The sequence below is a fragment of the Lathyrus oleraceus genome, chromosome 7 (genome assembly GCF_024323335.1).
Source record: "Lathyrus oleraceus cultivar Zhongwan6 chromosome 7, CAAS_Psat_ZW6_1.0, whole genome shotgun sequence".
NCBI classification, from domain to species: Eukaryota; Viridiplantae; Streptophyta; class Magnoliopsida; order Fabales; family Fabaceae; genus Lathyrus; species Lathyrus oleraceus.
The window spans coordinates 39,167,438-39,190,668 of NC_066585.1; the positions used below are offsets into that span (position 1 = coordinate 39,167,438).

A 23,231-nucleotide genomic window follows, 5' to 3' on the forward strand; every position below is an offset into this window, starting at 1 on the left:
CAAAGCGTTCATCGTCTTCTCAAGCGACCTTGGTCGGACTAGTTCATTCATCACCATATCATAAATGAAAAAGGAGCACATGATCTGAAAGAAAAAATGGCGTAGAGCACGAATCTGACCTCAATTTTAACTAACTCCACATATATAGAAAGATATGAGGAGTTGAATTTTGAGGTTTGTCAACTGAGTTGTTTCGATTTTACCTCTAAGCAACTCAATCTTCTTGCCTACATTGGAAAATACCTTCAATGTAGGTCTGGATTCAATTGTTCTTGCTTTGGCTCGTGCTTGATCTTGCTCAGTATGCTTACAAAAGTAGATTAGAATGCACAAAGGGTCTTGGATCCCTGGTGTTTTGAATCTCAAAACAGTGAGATTCCAACTTAATTTCCAATGGAAATTCTTAGGATTATCCTCTCAAATGGAAGGGTTTGGTCTTTGGGATCAAAGCTGGTGCGAAGGGGTCCTCAATTCTGAGCATATGGAGCTCTATTTATAGCTGAATCACATGATATTTGTACCTTCCAAATGAGTTTCCAAAATTGGCAATGAGTGATGCATGTGTGCATGGGCGTGTATAGGCCCATGAGATTATTCCATTTGATCCATAATTGAGTGTGAACAAGTCTGAAGTCAATAGGAGTGCTAGGCAATTGTACATGGAAACTAGAAGTTTGATTTTTACCAAATCATGATGTAATGTTCAAGCCATGTGCAGCCCATTTAAACCTTGTCCAAAATGGATGAAATTGGACTTTTTGGAAATGTTAGATCAAGAGGAACAACTTTCATGTTCAACACTTTTCCATTTGAAGTTTGTACTATGATGAATTTTGAGGTGGAAGTTTGGAAGTTTCAACATATTGAAAATATTTCTAAGTGTCAAGCCGTATATCTCAATATTCCACCTTGCTTAACTTTTTATGTGAGCTTCAAATGAGAAAAGTGTATTCATCAAACTTGTAGCTCTTTCAAAGAACTTCAAAATTGTCACAAATTTCACGTCATTTGGATTTGGGATGATAGAGTTATGCATTTTTGAAGTTTGGAAAAATCACTTGTTCAATGGTATAGGTCAAAAGTGACCTATAATGTAACCTCATATCACATGCTCATAAAAGTTGAATTTACTCTCACTCCAAATATAAAATTTGAAGTAGACATCTTGAATTTGATTTTGAAACTTGGAAATCTTTCATATCATAAAAATTGAGCAAGTTATGGCCTTGGGAAGTTTACTTTGAAATTAGGGTTTAAACAAAATGACCTATACTGTTTCAACATAGAAAATGATTTTCCAAGAAAAACTAGCTCTAGGTCTAAACATGAAAGATGTTTGGAATGTCATTTAGAGTAACTTTTCTCTTGGAATAATTTTCATATGGTGAAAATTGTAGGAGATAGGGTCTAGGGAGACCCAGTTTTGATCAGATGAAATCATCTGGCCAACCACCATCAACCAACTTGCTAACCTTCAATTCTCTTGACTTTATTGGCTCATGGTAGATCATATATGCATAATATTATGAATTTCTAAGTGTCTCTTGAGAAATTTGATCAAATGGCAAGATAGCTTGTTGGAGAAGTTAGTCAAGATACCCAATCAAACTAGGGTTTCCAAGACAAATCACCCTCAAACTCTTGAAGAATGCTTGATCAATATAACATGTAGGAATCAATGGAACTCATATATGATGCTCTTAACCATTCTTGGATCAATTCATGGTTGTGCTCTTTGTCATGAGGGTCCTAAACCCTAGATATGAACTTGATAGATCAATGGTGATCATGCCTTACCTACGAAACATTTAGGCAAATGCAAAGATATATTTTTGGTATTTTGGTTAGTAAAATGATAATATACAAGTATTATACAATCACAAAGTGCTTGGTGATCTCTCCCAAAACAAACCCAATGAAGGAGGGGTAAGGAGAAAGCCAAGGTCAAAATGCATGAGGGATCTTAGGGTCAAAATTGGGGTCTTACATGGGTTCCCTATCTTATGGGTCCACTCGTCTCTACAAGGTTTTCTAATCAAGAACCAACTCAAGTCAACAAGGGAAATAAGACTTAAGTGATGGGTAACTAACTCGCAATTTATGACAACATGCACCTGATTTCTCGCAACTCAAACAAGATCATTATTCAAATACATGAAACATCAATCCCCGGGCGGACCTACATATAGGGAAAGCCAAGTTTATGCATGCTCTTATGATTCGACTTTCTCAGTGGATATCGGGTCCTCTATTAGTTCCAAACTCATTTCAAGCGACCCTCACCCGTATGTGACTCTAACCCACTTAGGGTATCTTTCATCGTATGTGACTCTAACCGACTTAGGGTATCTTTCACTGTATAGGACTCTAACCCACTTAGGTGTCCACCTTTCACCCACGTCCGCCATGGGCGGGGATCAAACACAATTGGGGAACGAATCATCGGTCTCACATCCTATTGCTTACTCATCTAAGCATATCAAATAGAGATGTGCACCACCAAGAGAAAAAAATTCTGAATACATGATCGATTCCGAAAATCATAACAACATTCATCAATCAAATGTGACCTCATTCATCAAAATACCCAAGAAACAACATGGCATGTTCCATACAAAGCGTTTCATTCTCAATTATGGCAACCATTCGTCCACGATATCCACATAAATGTCGTACGAATGAATACCGTCTTCTAATTTTATCTAAGTTATAAACCTAACTTATGGCCTAATACCAATCCTAGGTTAACTCACTAGATTCATTATGAAATTTTCACAATTAACATGGATTCAATCCAAGCATAGCATCTCAAATGATTAATGATTGAAGGAATGCACTTAGAAACCTTAAAGAAATGGATTTTGAAGTGTTTAGGATAAGTCAATCAATTGGTTGGGGAAGCCCAGTCGATTGGTTCCTCTCATATTTCTGTTTATCAAAGTTTACAAAGGATCAATCGATTGATCCTTAGTGTCAATCGATTGGCTAATGAAAATTTCCAATTTTTCTAAAACAGAAAGTTTATGCAATCGATTGTAATCCCCTGTCAATCGATTGGTCCTGCTAAAATTTCCTTTTTTGCAAAATAGAAAGTTTGGCCAATCGATTGGAGGAGTGTGTCAATCGATTGGTTCTCAGTAAAATTACACATTTTCCAGCTTTTAGTGTGTGATCAATCGATTGAATTGGAGAAATCACCCAGGACCAATCTATTGGTCCTTACTTTTTTCTCAAAAATCCTTTCTGTAACACTTATTCCCACCTGCATAACTTGTTTCTTTTCTAACAGATAAATCCACTTCTTCTACAAGCCAAACCTATCATACAACATACATATACATAGATATATCATGGATTTCAAGTTCATAACCACAACTAGTCATTTAGTCACAACAACCATGAAGAACACATCAAAGCACATGTTCATAGAAATCAACAAAATCAAGAGAAAACATTCATTACATATCATGGATTCTTATGATTCATCTATGATTCTAGAACCTAAATTTCTAAAATCTTAGGGTTTCTAACTAGAACCTACCTCAAGAAATAGAAGACGGGAATTTGTTGAGGATGAGATGATGATATGAACATGATGGTGATGATTCCAAGCCCTTGATTTCTCCAAGCCTTTCTTCTTCTTCTTCTTCTTCTCTACTAGCTTGTTTCCTCTTCTTATCTTGAGCTTCTTCTTTCTCTCTATTCACTTGTGTGATGCATAGAGAAAACAAATGGCATGTGGGTAGGTGGCAAGAGATATAAACATGTGGCCACCATTTGCCACAAGAAACATGTGGTTAGAACAAGGTTACTAGTAGTGACAAATATCTCAAGTGGCACCATACTTGTAATATGTGTTCTACTAGAGTTATTGACCCATTATTAGTGTTACCAAAATGTCCCAATTAATGAAAGGTCAGTCCCAATTAATATTAATTAAGTCAACCTGAATTCACTATTTACTCTATTTACCCCAATTGACAACTCTTAGAGCACATAGGAACTCAATTGATCTCAATTAATGGGAATTTGGATATTTAAGGAAATACGGGGTATTACACCTGCTGAGTCCAGATTGCAACTATCGAAAGACACATATAAAGATAATGTTGATCCAACACAATACAAAAGACTCATTGAATCACTTCGATACCATTGTCACACAAGGCTTGATATAGCATATGATGTAGGTATGGTGAGTAGATTCATGTAGAAACCAAAGGAACTCTTGTCTATGGAATTTTTGACCCTGCTGATGATAAGGAAAAAGAATGTAAGCTAGTGGGATGCACCGACTTAATTTAGTGTAGTGATGCCGAGGATAGAAAATCCACATCTGGCTATGTGTTTATGCTAGGTGGTGCACTAGTTGCTTGGAATTCAAGATAGGAACTAGTAGTGGCACTATTGTCGTGTGATGCTGAGTACATAGTTGTTTCTCTTTGTGTGTGTCATGAACCTTGGATGGTTAATTTGGTTGAAGAGATTACAGGGAAGAATCATAGAGTGATAACCATAAAGATCGATAACATGTCTGCTATCAATCTGTCGAATAACCCATTAGCGCATGGACGAAGTATGCACATCAAAATGAGGTTCAACTATCTTTGAGTCCGTGTAGATAATGGGAAGTTTAACTTTGAACACCGCAGAACTGAGAATTAGATTGCATATATCATGACGAAAAGAATGCAGGTTGAAGTGTTCAAGAAATCAAGGTCTATGATGAATTTGGATATCTTAGACACAATGAATTAAATGGTGTGTTGAGAATGCAATTCATGGTGTCGAAGCATGTTGCCATTGAAACATCTAGTTGTCGAAACATCGAGGAGTTAGCCTCGACATAGAGTTTTACTTAGGCCTAACTTTTCAATGTTAGCCGAATTAGGTATTTGGGATTTTCTTAGGGAGCAAGTAACTCGAATCTATAAACATGGAGTAACCCCTATCATTTTAATATAACACCTACTTGCAGTTGTAAAGAATAAAAAATTCTCAATTTGAGAGCAGAGAGAAACTCTGCAGAAATTTCATCTTCTTCTTACTTTTCTCGAAAACCCTAAATTTTAATTTCTTTCCAAATTCAAATTTTCTTTCTTCTTCCATTAAAGTTGTGTAGTGCAATCTTACAATCAAGGCCGATTGAGTCACTCGACTGCAAAGTGAAGAACAAGAGAGAATCTAATTGATGTGATTGAATCATGTTCAACAAGATTGCAGTGGAATTCTCCATAAGTTTTGGTGAATTTCCAACATTTAAAAACGAGGTGAACAATTTTAAATATGAAAGGACATAAGAACTTAATTAATTTTATGATGCTTATGAAGATCGTGATAATGGGATTTCACTCGTTATCCTGTATCTCAGCTGGCAAAGTCATATCTTGATTCTATTCATGAACATGTAATTTTGGATTTATTGCTTTCTCATTATTCTTGGCCAATATTCTTTCTGATGAATGTTTATATTCAAAGTCTCTTATGTGTAAGCTCAGTAGAAAATGATGATTTTAATAAACTGATATAGTAATTGCAGGTTTTAAGGAATGTTGATTATTTTCAACTAAAATGAGCATTTGGCACACATATTGTGGATATCGTGGTCCTATGAAGAATCAAGTAATATAACTTCTAAAATAGTGAGGTGTATGTGCCTAGTACATACCCGATACCTATGCATCAATTGTCATATCATTGCAAAACTTTTCTGAGTATTTTAAGGTTATTATATTAGAATTGTGCATTGAAGAGAAAATCATTTTTCTGTATTGGAATTGATTTAAGAACAACTTCTTATTCATATTTGTTAAAGGTTTGTATTTAACCACCAAATGTATTGTAACTTGATTTGTAATAGAAAGTGGTGTGCTTTCTAAGTTTTGTAAATAGAAAGTGGTGTGATTTTCGGTTTATGTGAGAATCATCGTAGTGGTTGATGATTTGTGAAAAAATCCTTTGAATTAACTTAATTTAAAGTCCACCATATGTTTGATTCTTATGAAATCAAGGAAATAATGTGTTTCTGTGTTGTATTAGAAAATTGTAGGATAGGTCTTGGTGTAATATTTGTACAAAGATCTAACATATTGGAAAATTTCTCATAGGGTGTGAGATGACTAGACTAACCATTGATTGGAAAGGGGAACTAGTATACATTATTGTGTTAATTATTTTTCTCTATTTAAAATTCTTCATTTTACTTCATATGTTCATCGAATTATTTTATGGAAAAATATGAACATAAGAACCATCTTTTAAAAATGAGAAAAATAAAGAGAATCTAATTCAACCCCACTCTTAAACCGCAAATCTATACTTACATCTTTCTACATGTAAGGCTACGTGACGGCCTCTTAATCTTGAAGACTTTGTCAAGTTAAGATATTTACTTGAAGTATCAAAATCAAGTTTGTTTTGGGGGGTGTTGAATATTTAAATTGTTTTGGGTTTGTTAGTTTGGGCCTTAGGAATTTTAAACTCAAATTTGTGTATAATAGGTCCAACTTCTAGAAGTCTATTCTAGAGAGAGCCATGGGATTCTCTAGAAGATGAGGATAAATTAGGATTTTTGTAAAATATTAGACAAAATTCTAGAGAATGATTTATAGCCATTAGATTATGTTTGAGTGAAAAAATTGTAATCGTTGATTAATGAATGCCACTAGTATAAATAGATGGGATCTACTTGAATTTGTTTCAAGGAAAAAATAAAAACACTCAATAATACAAGTAGCATTCCCTTTTCCAAAATTTCCCCACCTTCTAAATACTTTCCATTTTCTCCACCTACCAAAAACTTCCTTTCAACAATTGGTAAATTACTTAACACTCACTATGATCTTTATTTTTTTTAGGTCGCATCTCTTATTATTTATTTTTAATGAAATTAAGAAAAAAACAAATAAAATTACCTTATCCCATTGTCGATTTAATCATAGAATATTTTCTCACTGTTTCAAGGCTTAACAATTTTAAAATCCAATATAATGTAATAAAACAAATCCAATTTTTAATGATTTTTTATCTTCAATATAAAACTATTTTAGAATATTGAGATGTATTTATTTTTTTGTTATTGGGCCAAAGCTAAACAATAATCGAGTTAAATGAATAAACTCATTACCAAATCCTAGGTAGACAACCCTAACTTTATATTCTACAATGTTTTGATTTAAATACTGATATTTATTTTCACTATTTCTTTAGATCTGATTTCACTTCTATTAAATTTTTCTTAATTCCATTCATAGGTAATATTCTAATATCTAGTTAATCTTGTTGTAAATTATGCAGCTTCATCCTAACGGTTGAAGATGATGTTTATTCATTTGGCAAAAAAAATTACGGTGCAATCTGATTGGTCTCTTGTCAGAGTTATATTTTTATTTTCAACGACCGTGATTTCCTTGATTAAATATGGTGAGTCATAGTTTTATCTTAGGTATTGATACTCGTTATCATTAAGATTTTAAAGTTTATGTTATATGAACTGTTGTAGTGAAGTGTTTGTTAGTTGTTTCTTTGGTTGTGTTAACATGAATGGCTACCATGTGATTTTATTAGGAACTGTGATAACATTAAGGATGTCGTATTAGAATTTTGGTTGGGAAACCTGATTTAATACCATCACTACGCCAAAAACTGGAATAGACAGCGCCCCTTAGAGGGCGCTTTATTACAAAAGCGCACTCTAAAGTGAAGAGAAAAAATAAGGAGCGAATAACTGGAATAGACAGCGCACTTTAGAGGGCGCTTTTGTAATAAAGCGCCCTCTAAGGTGAAGCGAAAAAATAAGGAGGAGATAGAGGGACAACAATACAGGGCGCTTTTTAGAAAGCGCCCTCTAAGGTTACCCTTAGAGGGCGCTTTTAAAAAAGCGCTTTATAAGTCCATGTGCATTTCCAGTTTATAAAGCGCTTTTGGAAAGCCTTAGAGAGCGCTTTTAGAAGCGCCCTCTTAGGCCCCCTTTAGAGGGCGCTTTTGTAACAAAGCGCCCTCTAAAGTGAAGCCAAAAAAAAATGGAGGGACAACAATAGAGGGCGCTTTTGTGAAAGCGTCCTCTAAGGTTACCCTTAGAGGGCGCTTTTGAAAAAGCGCTCTCTAAGTCCATGTACATTTCCAGTTTATAAAGCGCTTCTGGAAAGCCTTAGAGAGCGCTTTCATAAGCGCCCTCTTAGGCCCCCTTTAGAGGGCGCTTTTTTTCCACAAGCGCCCTCTAATGTCTCCTTTAGTAAACATTAAAATTATAACATACTGCGCGTTTTGTTATTTCACTATCTGTTATTAGCGTTCTTTTTCACGTTAGGGTTCTGAGGCGTTTTCCTTCCACCTCTGTTAGATCTACATGCACGTTTCCTCCTTCTACCAATCAAAGGTACACGCTTTTCCCAATTACTGTTTTATGTTATTGCTTTGTTTTAGCTTTGCCCAATTTCTGTTTTACCTTATTACTGCGCGTTTCCTCCTTCTACGTTTGTTTCGACCATGATAGCGGATGCACTAGGAAATTGACGGTTGGTTTTTAGTGACCATGATTGCGGATGCAATGGGTTATACGACCTATGAACATCTGATTTTGTGTCAACACTAGTATCATTAGAAACCTAGGTCCAAATGTGTTTGAACTCTTCTGAAATTGTTTTTTATTTATTCTAATTAGTAATGGATAATACATGGATGTCTTCCAATCGGTTGTCGAGAGAGTACGAGAATGGGGTATCAGAATTCGTTAAGTTTGCCGTTGCGCACGCCGAAGACCCCAGTAGAATGATATGTCCTTGCTTGGGTTGTTGTTATGGGAAACGGGTTGACGCAGTTCAGTTGACATCGCATCTAATGAGGCATGGAATTGATCGAAGTTATACATGTTGGAATTTGCATGGTGAGAAAAGTAACGAGAATGTTGAACCGGGGGATAGTACGACCTATGCCTCAAACTATAGTGGCGCAGATACATACGATTGTGATCGAGTTGAAGAGATTGCAGAAGCACTTGAAGGAGATCTTAAGGATTGTCCCGAAATGTTTGAGAGGTTGGTAAGTGATGCAGAGAAACCTTTGTATGATGGTTGCACTAAATTCACAAGATTTTCTGCGGTATTACAGTTGTACAACTTAAAGGCGGGCAATGGGTGGTCGGATAAAAGTTTCACAGAGTTATTAGCCCTTTTGAAAGATATGCTTCCTGAGGATAATGTTCTTCCCAATCGAACATATGAGACCAAAAAGATGTTGTGCTCTATTGGCATGAGCTATGATAAGATACATGCATGTCCAAACGATTGCGTTTTGTTTCGAAATGAGTATGCATCGTTAAATGAGTGTCCTAAATGCGGTGTCTCGCGATATTAGAATAAGTTGTCTCCAGCAAAGGTCTTGTGGTATTTTCCTGTTATTCCGAGATTTAGACGCATGTTTCGTAGTGAAACCGATTCAAGACACTTGACCTGGCATGCAGATGAAAGAATTATAGATGGAAAGTATCGACATCCGGCAGATTCACCACAGTGGTTGAAAATTGATAATGATTATCCTGAATTTGGAGAAGAATCAAGAAACCTTCGCTTGGCATTATCTACTGATGGAATGAACCCACACGGTATCCAGAGTATCTCACACAGTACATGGCCTGTGATTATTATGATTTATAACCTACCTCCATGGCTATGTATGAAGCGTAAGTACATGATGTTGTCTATGTTGATTTCTGGACCTAAACAACCAGGGAATGACATAGACGTGTACTTGAAGCCCTTAATCGAAGATTTAAAGATTTTGTGGGAGACCGGTGTGGAGGTTTATGATGGATATAGGAAAGAAAGTTTCAACTTGAGGGCGATGTTGTTTGGCACAATTAATGATTTTCCAGCATACGGAAATCTATCAGGGTATAGCATAAAAGGTCAATGTGCGTGTCCTGTTTGTGAAGATAAAACAGATTGGAAGCGCTTGGAGTTTGGTCAGAAGAATGTCTTTCTCGGTCATCGGAGATTCTTAAATTCAAATCATCACTACCGTGGATGGAGAAAGGCGTTCAATAGAGAGACAGAACAAGGCAGAGCTCCACCTATATTGACGGGTGATCAAATTTTTGAAAAGGTGAAAGATTTGGATACTCAGTTTGGCAAGCCTTTTGCCCACACACTTGTCAAAAGTGGGTGGAAGAAGAGGTCAGTTTTTTTTGAATTGCCGTATTGGAAGTCCTTGTATGTGAGACATTTTCTTGATGTTATGCATATTGAAAAAAATGTATTTGAAAGTGTTATTGGCACGTTACTCAATATACAAGGAAAGTCTAAGGATGGCCTTAAGGCAAGAAAGGACTTGATAGCGATGGGAATAAGAACTGAATTAGGACCCTTGAAGAAAGGAAAACGAACATATCTACCGCCTGCTGCTTATACTCTATCTAGAAAGGAGAAAAAAACATTGTGTAAGTTTCTAAGTGAAGTTAAAGTTCCAGAAGGGTACTCTTCAGATATTAGAAGACTTGTGTCTATGAAAGACCTCAAGTTAAAGAGTTTAAAGATCCATGATTGCCATGTTATAATGGAACATTTTCTCCCAATAGGTATACGTTCTATTCTTCCAGAAAAAGTAAGAAGCTCTATAACTAAGTTGTGTTCTTTCTTCAAGTCAATTTGCAGTAAGGTGATCAATCCTGCGATCTTACCAATGTTGCAAAAAGAAATCGTTATTACTTTGTGTGAGCTTGAAATGTTTTTTCCTCCATCATTTTTTGACATAATGGTACATCTAGTTGTTCATCTTGTGAAAGAGACACAATTGTGTGGACCAGCTTATATGAGATGGATGTACCCTGTTGAACGTTATATGAAAATATTAAAAGGGTACGTGAAGAACCGAAGTCGACCAGAAGGTTGTATGGTTGAAAGATACATTGTTGAAGAAGCGATTGAGTTTTGTACTGAATATTTGTCTAATGTTCAGTCAATCGGACTCCCCAAGTCTCAGCTTGTCGAAAAGAAAGAAGGAAAAAATCTAATTGGAAATAAAATCGTGGCAGTATCAAGGGTCGAACGGGATCAAGTGCATTTGTATGTTCTGCACAATGAGAATGAGGTTGAGCCGTATGTTGAAATTCACAAGGATGTTCTCCGAGGTTTAAATCCCAATAGAAATGAAAATTGGATAGTACGAGAGCACAATCGATGTTTTATACCTTGGTTTAAGGATCATATTTATTCAAAGTATTATTCAGATCCCGCTTCAATAACAGAAAGGTTGAGATGCTTAGCATATGGTCCAAGTTTCCATGTTTTTTCTTATAGCGCATACGCGATTAATGGATACACATTTTATACCAAAGAACAAGATGATAAAAGTACTATGCAGAATAGTGGTGTCACCGTGGTAGCTGAAGCAATGCACATATCAAGTGTGAAGGACTTAAACCCCAAATTTGCAAATCTGTCGTATTTTGGTGTTATCGAGCGCATTTGGGTGTTTGATTATGAGAAGTTTCAGATTCCTATATTTGGTTGCAAGTGGGTTGAAAATAATAACGGCATTCGAATGGATAAGTCAGGATTTTTGCAAGTGGATCTTAATAGGGTGGGATACAAAGATGAGTCTTTTATTCTAGCCTCTCAAGCTAGACAAGTGTTCTATGTCAATGATCCGAAAAGTACGAAATGGTCTATAGTTCTTTTTTCCAACAAAGTAATTGATGAAAACACTGGAGATCAAGGTGATATTGATGTTGAGATTGAATCGTTTACCAGAAATGATCAAGATGAGAATATTATATCAAATGATTCATATATTAGAAATGATCATAATGAGGGTATTTGGATCAATCCAACCGTCCGTGTTGTTAAGAGACATGTAGAACATATTCCAACCAAGAAAAGAAAGAGAACTTAGTGAAAAAGGTACAGGTCAAATGATTTTAATTGTTTTCTTTATTACAGGTAAAATGACTTTTATGATTTTAATTGTTTTTACATTTGTCATCTGATTTTAATTGTTTTCTTTTTTACAGGTAAAATGATGATGCTGGATATTTGTTTAGATGGAGATGCTCTATTGTCGTCAAGCCTCATTCGCGTAGATGATGATGCTGGATATTTGAAAGTATCCCTCTACGACAATGGAACATGTCCATCTAAACATATATCAATTCTATCTTCAAAAGATAAGGGTTCAATGTTGGCAAGTTACATTGGTTTCCTTGTTCGACAACATATTCCGATTACATGTGATAATTGGAGAAGTCCGGACTTGAAGGTTGGCAAAGAAAAAATATGGTCGGAGATACAGGTACTTACCATATATTGTTATATGTTTTTTGTTGCATCAACTTTGCAGCCCTGTATTGTAGGCAGAATTTAGGACTTCTCAAAGTTGATTTCTTGTTACTTTGTCGTTCATAAAATACACCACTAAATTCTATGCGTTTAATTTTTAATTTTTTTTCATCAGGCTTGTCACACCCGTCTCTTTCCTGTCAACCCCAAAGAGACCGATAGAAGTGGAAATATTATGCCATGTTTTTTCAATATATTTCTCAACGCAGCTGGTATATATTATCATTTGAATTTATCACTTTTTGCTGATTTTGTTGTTCTAAATTGTCAAAGGAACCGTGGTAGACACCAGCATTTGTCACCCTAGGGAATTTGATTTTTACCTTAACAGCCATGCAGGAATTCAGGTAATATTAGCTATGTCATTTAACTTTATGCCATTGTTTACTATTTGTTGCTCAATCGCCTTTTGACAGTTCTGTGTTATTTGCATTTGGACGTGTTCTTTTTGCAGGGGACTACTTATGCTGCCATTTGTTGTTTTGGTTGAGCCTTATTTTGTATGGATGTGCGATAGAACTACTAGACAGCTTTTGGATATACAGAACATGTTTGCCACCATGGGTGGATGGGCGTTTTTGTTTAGTATTGGTTAGAACTACTAGACAGCTTTTGGATACAGTGGTCACTGGGTGTTGGTTGCTATGTTTTATTCTCTTAATTGTAGTACTTTGAGAATATGTTATTGTATATTGTTGATCAAAGAATCATATATTAATGTTGTATATATGGAGGATTAATGTTGTATATAAATGGATTCATGTTGTATATATCAATGGATTAATGGTGTATAACATTGGATTAAAGGATGAAATCAATATGAATTTTACACTTTTGCAGCATGCGAACAGGTTACCAATTAAATATATATCCACTGTTTTTCAAACAAATTTTTTTAAAATAACTAACACTTTAGAGGGCGCTTTGTCCAGAAAGCGCCCTCTAAACACTTTACATTGACAACTTTAGAGGGCGCTTTTTCCTGAAAGCGCCCTCTAAACACTTTACATTGACAACTTTAGAGGGCGATTTTTCCTGAAAGCGCCCTCTAAACACTTTACAATGACAACTTTAGAGGGCGCTTCTTCCTGAAAGCGCCCTCTAAACACTTTACATTGACAACTTTAGAGGGCGCTTTTTCCAGAAAGCGCCCTCTAAACACTTTACACTGACAACTTTAGAGGGCGCTTTTTTCAGAAAGCGCCCTCTAAGGTGTCCCTTTATGGACCACTCCAGAGGGCGCTTTTTTCTTAAAGCGCACTATAATGTGGCCACTTTAGACAGCGCTTTCTCCAGGAGAACAAAGCGCTGTCTTTACCTATGCCAGCGCCAGATTAGAGGGCGCTTAAAAGCGCTGTTATAGGGCAAAATAAGCGCCCTCTTTTCCCTTATTTGGCGTAGTGCATCACCGAATTTGGGTTGAGTCTGACTCAATCTTATAAAATCAACTTATTAGGTGAGGACTGTCCACCGTATATAAATATATTCCCATACCATATTTTATCCAATTTGAGACTGTACATACTAAAAAATCATTAAAATGAAAAGTGATTGTAGCCACAAATTAGTAATAGGAAGAGATAAATACCATACCTGGTTGGTTAAGTGTCTAATTGTATCATACTTGTTCTACATTTTAGTGCTTTCTTTCAATTTAATCTTTCCATGTTCCTCTTCCTGCTTGCACAAAACCACATTCATGTGCATGTATTTGATACCTTGACAATAATGATGTCTTACTATCACATTTCTAATGCATGTTGAATTTATTTTTATCCGAAATTGTAGTTTCCAAGGCACTGTTACTCAACGAGTATGATCTTCACGGCTGGAAAACCAAGGTCTGTATCACACAATCTGCATAAATGGATTTAGTCTCTCTCTATTAGTTTTACATACTTAAAATCTGGTTGTACTTCAGGTGTGTGCTAAGCGGAAAAACATTCCCGGAATGAAGAAATATCGTGGGAGAAACACCTACGCATTGGAGTCCATGAGGCCATCTCCAGTGTATCGTAGACCTGGTTATGGGTAAGCAAATACCGTAAAGTTTAAAAACTTGGATTCTAATGAGTATAAGTGAAAACAAAGTATATTTTCAACCTTCAAAAGTTTATGTCAATTTGAAACCATATAAAGCATCCACGTGACAATATATTTATACAATCTTCACTTCCATTTATTTAGTTTTCTTTTGGATTCAAAGCTACATATATTGGTGACAGATGCTTCTCAAGGAGAGATATTTGATTGAAATTTCTAATATATTATTCTCACGTTTTATAGTTTTTAACTTCATTTTTCTTAATGAATTTATACACAACATGTATTTATGATTTATGTGCAGTTGATATTCAAAATGTAATGGATGCATCTGGATAAGTTGATCATTCATTTCTTCCATCACATTGCAAATGAATTCACATGTGATATGAATAGAGATGATATACACAACTAGAAGAAGACAACATTTGTTTGATAGGAACATAGATGATATGTACACCAAAAAAGAGACAACATTTGTATGATAGGAATAACGATCATACATACAAAAATAGGAAGATAACATTTGTTTGATAGAAACACACATTATATATACAACTATAGGAAGAAGTATTTCACGTTTTTATTTTATTTTATTTTATTGTCTTAAGTTTAAATATAAAGACAATTCACATGTACTCTAAGTTCTCATTTTCTGATCATGTTGAATGTTTAAAATTAAGGACAAGTTATTAAATGTAAGGATTGATTGTCACCAATAATTTGGTTAAATATATTTGCGTTGAAATTATATCTTATTTTTATTATCACTTATTGATATGTTTTAGTAGCACTTTTTACATCATAAGGTCGTCTCCAATTTTTAGTAAAGTACCATGGTGACGTTTTAAAAACTATATCATAAGAGATTGTGTAAGATTCATCATCAATCAAAGATTTGGAATATTTATTAATCTTAATACACTCCTCGATACTTTTTGAGATAAAAGAAAGATACTCAATAACAATCTATAGTATTTAATCTACCAACATCATGTGTACATATATGTATTATTTCAAATTTGTGTAATTTTCTCCCTTAAATATGAGAGATCTATTATATTATCCCTTCGGATCAACCTTACCAATATTACAACTTTTAAAGATCCAGGACATGATTAAAAGACCAATCTTTAATGTCAATTGTTAGGTTGAATATAGGTGTAGAATGATCTAAAATGGGGGTTGAATAGACTTCCCTTAATTAAAATTCTTTTCAAAAGGTTTTCCAAAGTCATAGTTTTAAAATATGTGGGAGCAGAAGTATTAAAGCCTCTAACAAAAGAAGTTAATCAATTGATTAGATGTACAGATGAATTCAACATTGATAAAATGATAATGAATCAAACAATCAACAATATGATAATGAATCTAACTTCATCCAAATAAGATGTTTAAATAGAATTTGATTAATTAAAGAAACAATATACAATTATAGATTTCTAGAAATAATTACTAAAAATAATGTTTAGCCGACAAGATCTAAAATAAACTTAAACTTAAACATTAAATTACTATGAACAGTAAATCACGATTTTCTTGATTAATTGAGGTGAGTCATAGTTTTTATCTTCAGTAATTATTCTTGTATTTGTTAAGAATTTGAAGTTTGTTTTATGGAATTTTTTTGTCTTTGATGGAATTGTGATAAGATTAAAATATATGCTTGTCAGGTAAGTTTGGTCTTTTAATTATGTAGTTTGCAAGATTTGATTGAATATATTTAGTTGGATTCTTGCAGTTTTGATAGATAGCTTATTAAAGTTACTGAATTATATGATAATTTTTCTTTTGTTGGGTTAGATGAGATTCTGTATAGAATTGTGATAACACTAAAATATATGCTTGTTAGGTACGTTGGTCTCTTCATTGTGTAGTTAGAAAGATTTATAGATATTTTTTGGTTGGATTCTTGCAATTTTTATACATTTTAGCTTATTAAAGCTAATGGATTATAGGGTAATTGTATATTAGGTGTTCATTTATTTATTTTTATATTCTCTTATAGATATTCTCATATTTCTTAGTTGTTAACGTTTTTTTTGTGTGTGAAGGCTGACAACTATACCAGTGATATTAATCCTCTATGCTGCTATATCAATATACTAATGAATTTATGATTTATGTGCATTTTATTCAAAATGGTAATGGATGCATATGTAAGTGTTGCGCCTTCATGTTGGTAATGAATGCATATGTAAGTGCTGGTCCTTCATGTCATTCTATCACATTGCCAATGGATTCATGTGTGTTTATTTTTGAAATGGTAATTGATGTATAAGTAGACAAGAGGAAGACAAGAAAAATCTTTGCAGCAAACATCTCATGGTTTTACATTTGTAACACTTTTATATTAATTTAATTTTTAAATCATGCTAATTGTAAATGTGATTTTATAATATTAGGCTAGTGAAAGTTTTACTGTCATTCATTTTATGTTGAGCTAGCTTCTCGAGCATCTTCCTCCTGAAGACACTGAAAGACAAAATATCAACTCGAATGCAAGCACTATTGAGGATGGAACTAATGCAAACATTCAAAATTCTGAAACAAACTTAGATTTTGTAAACAATTTCAATTAATGGACTTCATGCATTGCATGTGAAGCAAATGATGAATGTATTTTCAAATAGGAAATAAATAAGGGTAGAATGAAATAAATGAAACACCATTCTTGTTTTATGTTTGGGATTCCAAATTCTCGGATTATGTAAACTAGTCCAATTTATGGACCTCAGCCATTGCATGTGAAGCCAATGATGAAAGGGTAGAATGAAATAAATGAAAGAATTTCTTATTTATTGTTAGGAATGTTTTTTCTCCCCATATTTACTTACATTTTTTTTGTGCTATTTCATTTTTTTACATGTGTTTTGTTAGACAACTTTATAGATCTCGTGCTTATGTTAATTTCGTTGTTCTATTAGTTTTATAACAAGATAGATGTTTAATGAGTCATTGTGACTTCTAAAAAGTTACTTCTTACCCCTTCAAATAAAAACATTTATATATGTAAGGCATGAACACAAAAACCTTTTACATAAGGAATCAATCCTATTAGAAAGATTCTAATGTACACAAATTTATGGTTTGAGAGGAAAAAGCAAATACTATATGTTCATAACTATTATGTTCAAATAAAAATATGTAATAATGATACTAAAGACTATTCATATGACATAACATGTTGTAGTTTTCCTTCGTTTCCACAATCATGAACATTGTGGACCTAGTGATCGTTCCCACAGTCAATTCGACTTGGATAGCCCCCAGGGTGGAGCCTACTTTGCCTTCATAATTAGTTCACACCATATTATGAGGTTTGGCATAAGTGTCATATTTGCCAATTTTTGCCAACATTTGATGGGGCATCAAATTCACCGTCGCTCCACACTCTACCAGTATTTTATTAACTGGGATGTTTTCAACTTTTCCGGTGATGAAGAGGGGTTTCAAATGGCTCTTCATGGTGTCGTTGGGTCTCTCGAAAAAAGCATTCTGCTCCTCGACACAACCATTGTTCATTATATAGTAACAGACCGGTTTGTGGGCGGCCATTTCCCTTTCGGTGATACTGTCATTATCATCAACTTCGGTGATTCGATCGAATTCTCTAGGCATCACGGATACCACTCCGACCAATATGTCTAAGGAATCCTCCGAACTAAAGTCAAAGTTATCAGTTAATAACTCATATTTGGCAGCCGTTTGATTTTCTACGGGCGTCTTGTTTGAAATCTTGGGATCTCTTTGGGTGAAGTTAGGGCCATCCTTTTTCTTCACCATCACGTTGGTACTTGATTCAGCCTGGTCCATTTCGCCAGCTTCTCTTCTGGCTTTTCGCCTTCTCTGTTCTCTTCTCTACTAAGACCTTGTCATGGGATTCTTTCCTTTATATATTTCGTACACATGTGCGGTCCTTTTGTCGGACCGGAATTCCTGGCCATAGGCTAGCGATGAACCTCCTTCAACCTCAAATTTATGCCATTTACCATGGCCATGTTTTCTCCCCCCAGCCTGCTTGACCCACTTCCCATATGATCCTTCGATGCTTGGCTTAAAGGTCATGGGTTGGAAGTTTCGTCCAACTTACTTGGTTTCACTTAACTTCACCGTAGGGCGCCTAGGATCAGGATATCTCCTGGGATCAAAGAACCTTTCTGGCTTACCCGCTTGATTATTATGGATGGCTTTATGGCCATTTTGTTGATTCACTCTCCTAACCCCCTCCAGATTCTGAGCTGCCCTTTTGTCGAAGACAACACTGCACCTGGGGCACAACATAACTTCCGTTTTCTTCTTTTGGCACCTTCGGAGAAAGTCGGACAATGTTTCTTCTTCCTGAGGGAAGACGACCTTATTGTATTCCTCTTGTTCACTTTCATCATCGACTTCCATTGAGACATCTCAAGATACCTCCACCATATTAACTTCCATGTGGATATCCTCAGTAATGGCCAACTTTTGGAATTGTTTTTGAAGGTCGTTAGTAGCCTTGTCCAGCTGAATGAAATTATCAGCGGTTTGTTTAGTGATCATCACTAACTTTGAATTTCCCACATCCTCGACATCTGAGGCTTCAACATTTTCTTTCTTGATGTCCTTTGTACCCCTTAGGGCCAAACTATCAAGAAGTGCCTTCTCGAAGTACTCATGTACTTTAACCATGACAGGCCCATGGATGAAGTCTTCAGTAACTTCAGTCGTACATAAATCATCAGCAACTTCAATGAAATTCACCTCCTCTGGCTCAATATAATGAGCTTCAGCAATTTGTAGAGGATCAGAGTTGATTTTCATCTAGCTCTGTGGCTTATCACCGAACTTTAGTCTTCCCTCCTGGATTGCATTCTGCACCAGATGACTGAAAAGAAAATGTTGAGACGTTTTCTAACCCAAAAAACTATGGTATTTACAATACCCTCGTTTCTTTCTTTGTTCTAAAGGGGGTACTTTAGCACCCGGAGGTACTATCATTTGACCATATTTAACCAGTAAGTCGAAAATTTCGTCACATTTTGTAACATTGAATGTATATGTTTTCTTAGGAAACCTGACATTCTTTTCAGGTTCGACAAGGTTTTTCCCGTTCGAAGGGGCCAAAACATTGCATGCATATGGTGGCCCCTGTGTCAATTCAGCAAGATCAATCTCAGTATCGTCGAAGTCTGGAATTTCATGGCCTGAATCTCCGTGATCTTTCCTAAAATCGACATAGGCTACCCTTTTACCTTTGTATGTCCTAGCCTTTTCTTCTTTTAAACGTTCTACATATCGAACTCTGTTAGCCAAGTGGGCCATATCCCTTAGGTATTCAGTATCTAATTTCTTTCCAATCGAATTGTCGAGGCCCCCAGCGGCCATTTCGACAAACTCATGTTCTAGCACTTGCGTAAAACACCTGGCTTTGAGTAGTTGAAATCTATTAAGGTAGTCGTCAATTGGCCTAGTGAATTTTCGTCTGACACTGGCCAACTTTTTCAAACTTATCTTTGTTTGCCCCATGTAGAACTGTTCATGGAACATTCTTTCTAGTTGGTTCCATGAATGGATCGAATTTTGGGGAAAAGTTGTGAACCATGTAAAAGCATTCTTGGTAAGAGAACTTCGTAAAAATTTCATCCGAAGACTCTCGTTATTTGACATATCTCCAGCTTTGGTTAGATATCTTGCCACGTGTTTGACAGTAGACTTAGTAGTATCCCCAACAAACTTGGTGAATTTGGGGATTTTGGTCCTCAGGGACGCATCTGTCTGTAAGACATATTCTGCCAAAGGCAATGTATAATTTGGTATTCTAAGACCAAAATTTACCCCATTTCAAACCATAATTCTCTCGACTATAGCTGCTAGGTTATTATTTGCTGCCACGTCATCATGTCGAACTTGCCATATGATATCATGGGCATTTTGATTCTTATTTACCATTAACACCCTTGGTTCTCTAGGTACATGTGGTTCGACCCTAGGAGGTACCACTATTCCCCCTTGATTTTGTGGGATCTGGTTAATGGTGAGGTCCTCCTCAAACATGGGCTCTTGATTCTCTCTCACCCAATCCCTGGGCAGTGGATGCCGGGGCTGAAGAATACCAAGAAACTCAGACATTCAAGCCAGTTGTGCTGTCATCTGTTGATTCGACTGAGTTGTATTCTGAATCAGAGGATTTAGCACAGTGGCCAAAGTTTGAGTTAACATCTGGACCATTTCATGATTGCTTTCGTCCATTTGTTGTCTTCATGCCGTCGTAGAATTATTAGTAAGAGTGGGTAGTTGTACTGGGTGTCTTGGACCTAACGCTTGATTGGCTCGACCCGTGTTTATCCCAGACCGTTGTACTGGTGAATTTATGTTAGCCGCTGGTTCCGAAAAAGTAGAACCCACATTTTGTAGATTAGCCATCACTAAAGTTGGCATTCCATACGGCTGTTCTTGAACGCTAAATGCTATTGAAAAACCAGGGGGTACCAACAACCTATTTGGGATGTCCCTAATTGGTGAAGGAGTGTGGGGAGGTCCCCTAGGTCCAACATAAGTCAGAATTGGTTCAGAATGGGAGATCAAATGCGTAGGCATCGAACTCACCATAGAAGAAACTATTTCGGACACATGCGTCGTGCCCGTGTTTGCCTCTTTCGAAGAAGAAGGAGGCACTATGCTGCTAGTTGATGGGTTTTGAGAATTCTGAGTTTTTGGAGGATTCATATTCGCCATCCCCGTCTATGATTCTCTCCCTGTTTGTCGTGCATCCTTTATGGCTATTTTACCACTTCTTAAAAAGCATACAACGACTCTTTTCTCAAACCGAACTTAGCAATCAAACAGAACGTTAGCACTGGTCCCACTGGGCGTGCCAATTTTTTTACCTTGGAAAATGGTAAACAACCGCTGATCTTCCAAATTTCTATATTTGGTCACTCACAGGATCGATCAGATTGATCCTAGGACATGTGATAAACGTCTCGTAAAGTAATAGCAATAACGTAATAGTAATAAATGATCAAACTAAACGTCAAATCAAAGTATTAAAGAAAACTAAGGACAAAAGAGTGACTTGAACGAAAAGAAAAGTTTTAAATTAATGTTTAGAACTAATAAAGAAAAATGAAGTAAACCACGGGAATTGTAAAAGGGTTGAAAGTAATCAAAAAGGTTTGTCAGTGCTGGAATCTTTAAGACTGTAAGGTAAAAGTTTAAGGTAAGGAAAAGAACTAAGGATCTTTAAACTTGTAAATGACAAAGTAACAATAAAGTGTTTGAAAGGAAAGAACAAAGAAGAATGTTTCTGAAGAGGAAGTAAAGACAGATTTATAATGCTTTGAAATGATTAAACAATGGTGTGACAACATACATTCTACGTTTTACAGTTCTTCTTCACACGAATACTTAGTAAACTTACAGATTTTTGTACACAATTTGACACACTTTTTTAACACTAAGACCCTGTATTTATACTGGATCTAAATAACCGCTTTGATGATCATTCAACCACGTCGATACATGTGGCGCCCTGCATGCGTATGTTCGCTCACTCTGCTTCCACGTGTATCTTCGCGATTTCTAACGGAGGTAATCTTCCCTCCTTTATTTAAATTTCAAATCTGTGATCGAAACCATTTTCTAACCACTCCTCAAGGAACTGCTCCGAAATTTCAGCTATAAGCTTGATCTTTATCAAATCAGCCAAGCCGGCTTACCCTCAGCTGGTCGAATCACTTCTAAGTCGAAACCAGCTGTGCATATTTTCCAATTTTGGTAATTTGAAGTAGGCGTCGAAAATTTGAGCTAACATAACCCGATGAATAAAAACCCATTACATGTCTCCGAACCCTAGGTAGATAAACCCTATATAAATTATACACGGCTTCTGCTTAACTTTTATCAAACCATCATATATATTCACGTAAATTGATAGCTTCAACTCTTAATACCAACTCATGAATTTTATTTAAATTCTATCGGGCTTCTGCTTTACCTTCCTCAAATATATTCTCGTAGGTATGTGAATCAACGGTGTTACCATAGGTTTGATTTAAATACTGGTATGTATTTGCACCATTTCTTTAGATTTAATTCCCTATCAATTAAATTTCACTTAATTTCATTCATATGTGATATTCTATAATCTCTTCTAAATTTTGTTCTAAATTATGGAGCTTCATTCTAACAGTTGAAGATGAAGTTTATTCATTCAGAAGAAATCTCTATGATACAATTTGATTGGTCTCTTGTCAGAGTTTATTTTTCTTTTCCTCGTCCGTGATATACACAACATACAAAAATATTTTATTTGATAAGAACACAAATGATATATACAAATATAAGAAGACAACATTTGTTTGATAGAAACACAAATTGTATATACAACTATAGCAAGAATTATTCCACTATTTTTGTTTAAATTCAGATGTATTTCATTTGTTTCTTAGGTGCCAAGCAAATGAATTTCGATGGATTCATGGCTTATGTGAAATATAACAGCAAAATGATTAAATGAAATTAACTTTTATAATTTTAGTAAATAATAATACTAGTAGTGTAGTAAAGGTAATAATAAAAGGATTTTGATTTGTTTTATATTGATTTTCCTTTATTTTTCGACTCAGATACATGAAAAATGAATAATATAATATTTATTTTAAAAGATTATAAGAAAATTAAAAATTAAAAATAAAAAATTAAAAAAGTAGAATTTTTAATTTTAAAATCATTTAAGTGACGCTAAAAACATTAAAAAAAACTCTAAAAATAGGAAAAATTCAGTGTGTGAAAATGTTTCTACTATTTTGATCAAGTTTAGGTTAAAACATTTAATTATAACATTAAAAGCTGAATCAACAATAAAAGAAAATTAAT

At 35.2% G+C, this 23,231-nt stretch overlaps 1 protein-coding gene across 1 annotated transcript; it reads left to right on the forward strand.

Annotated features, from left to right (window-relative positions):
* The first annotated feature begins 4,021 nt into the window (after positions 1-4,021).
* Positions 4,022-16,484, forward strand: LOC127101903 (uncharacterized). The gene is made up of 4 exons (XM_051039330.1): positions 4,022-4,190; positions 14,121-14,173; positions 14,254-14,363; positions 16,430-16,484. Exons 1-4 carry the CDS (start codon positions 4,022-4,024, stop codon positions 16,482-16,484), a joined length of 387 nt encoding a protein of 128 aa, XP_050895287.1.
* The last annotated feature ends 6,747 nt before the right edge of the window (positions 16,485-23,231 follow it).

Coding starts and splice junctions, on each gene's coding strand:
- LOC127101903 (XM_051039330.1), top strand. CDS start 4,022: ATGGGAATTTGGATATTTAAGGAAATACGGGGTATTACACCTGCTGAG. Junction 4,191..14,120: donor TGATATAGCATATGATGTAG/GTATGGTGAGTA, acceptor CCGAAATTGTAG/TTTCCAAGGCACTGTTACTC. Junction 14,174..14,253: donor TTCACGGCTGGAAAACCAAG/GTCTGTATCACA, acceptor GTTGTACTTCAG/GTGTGTGCTAAGCGGAAAAA.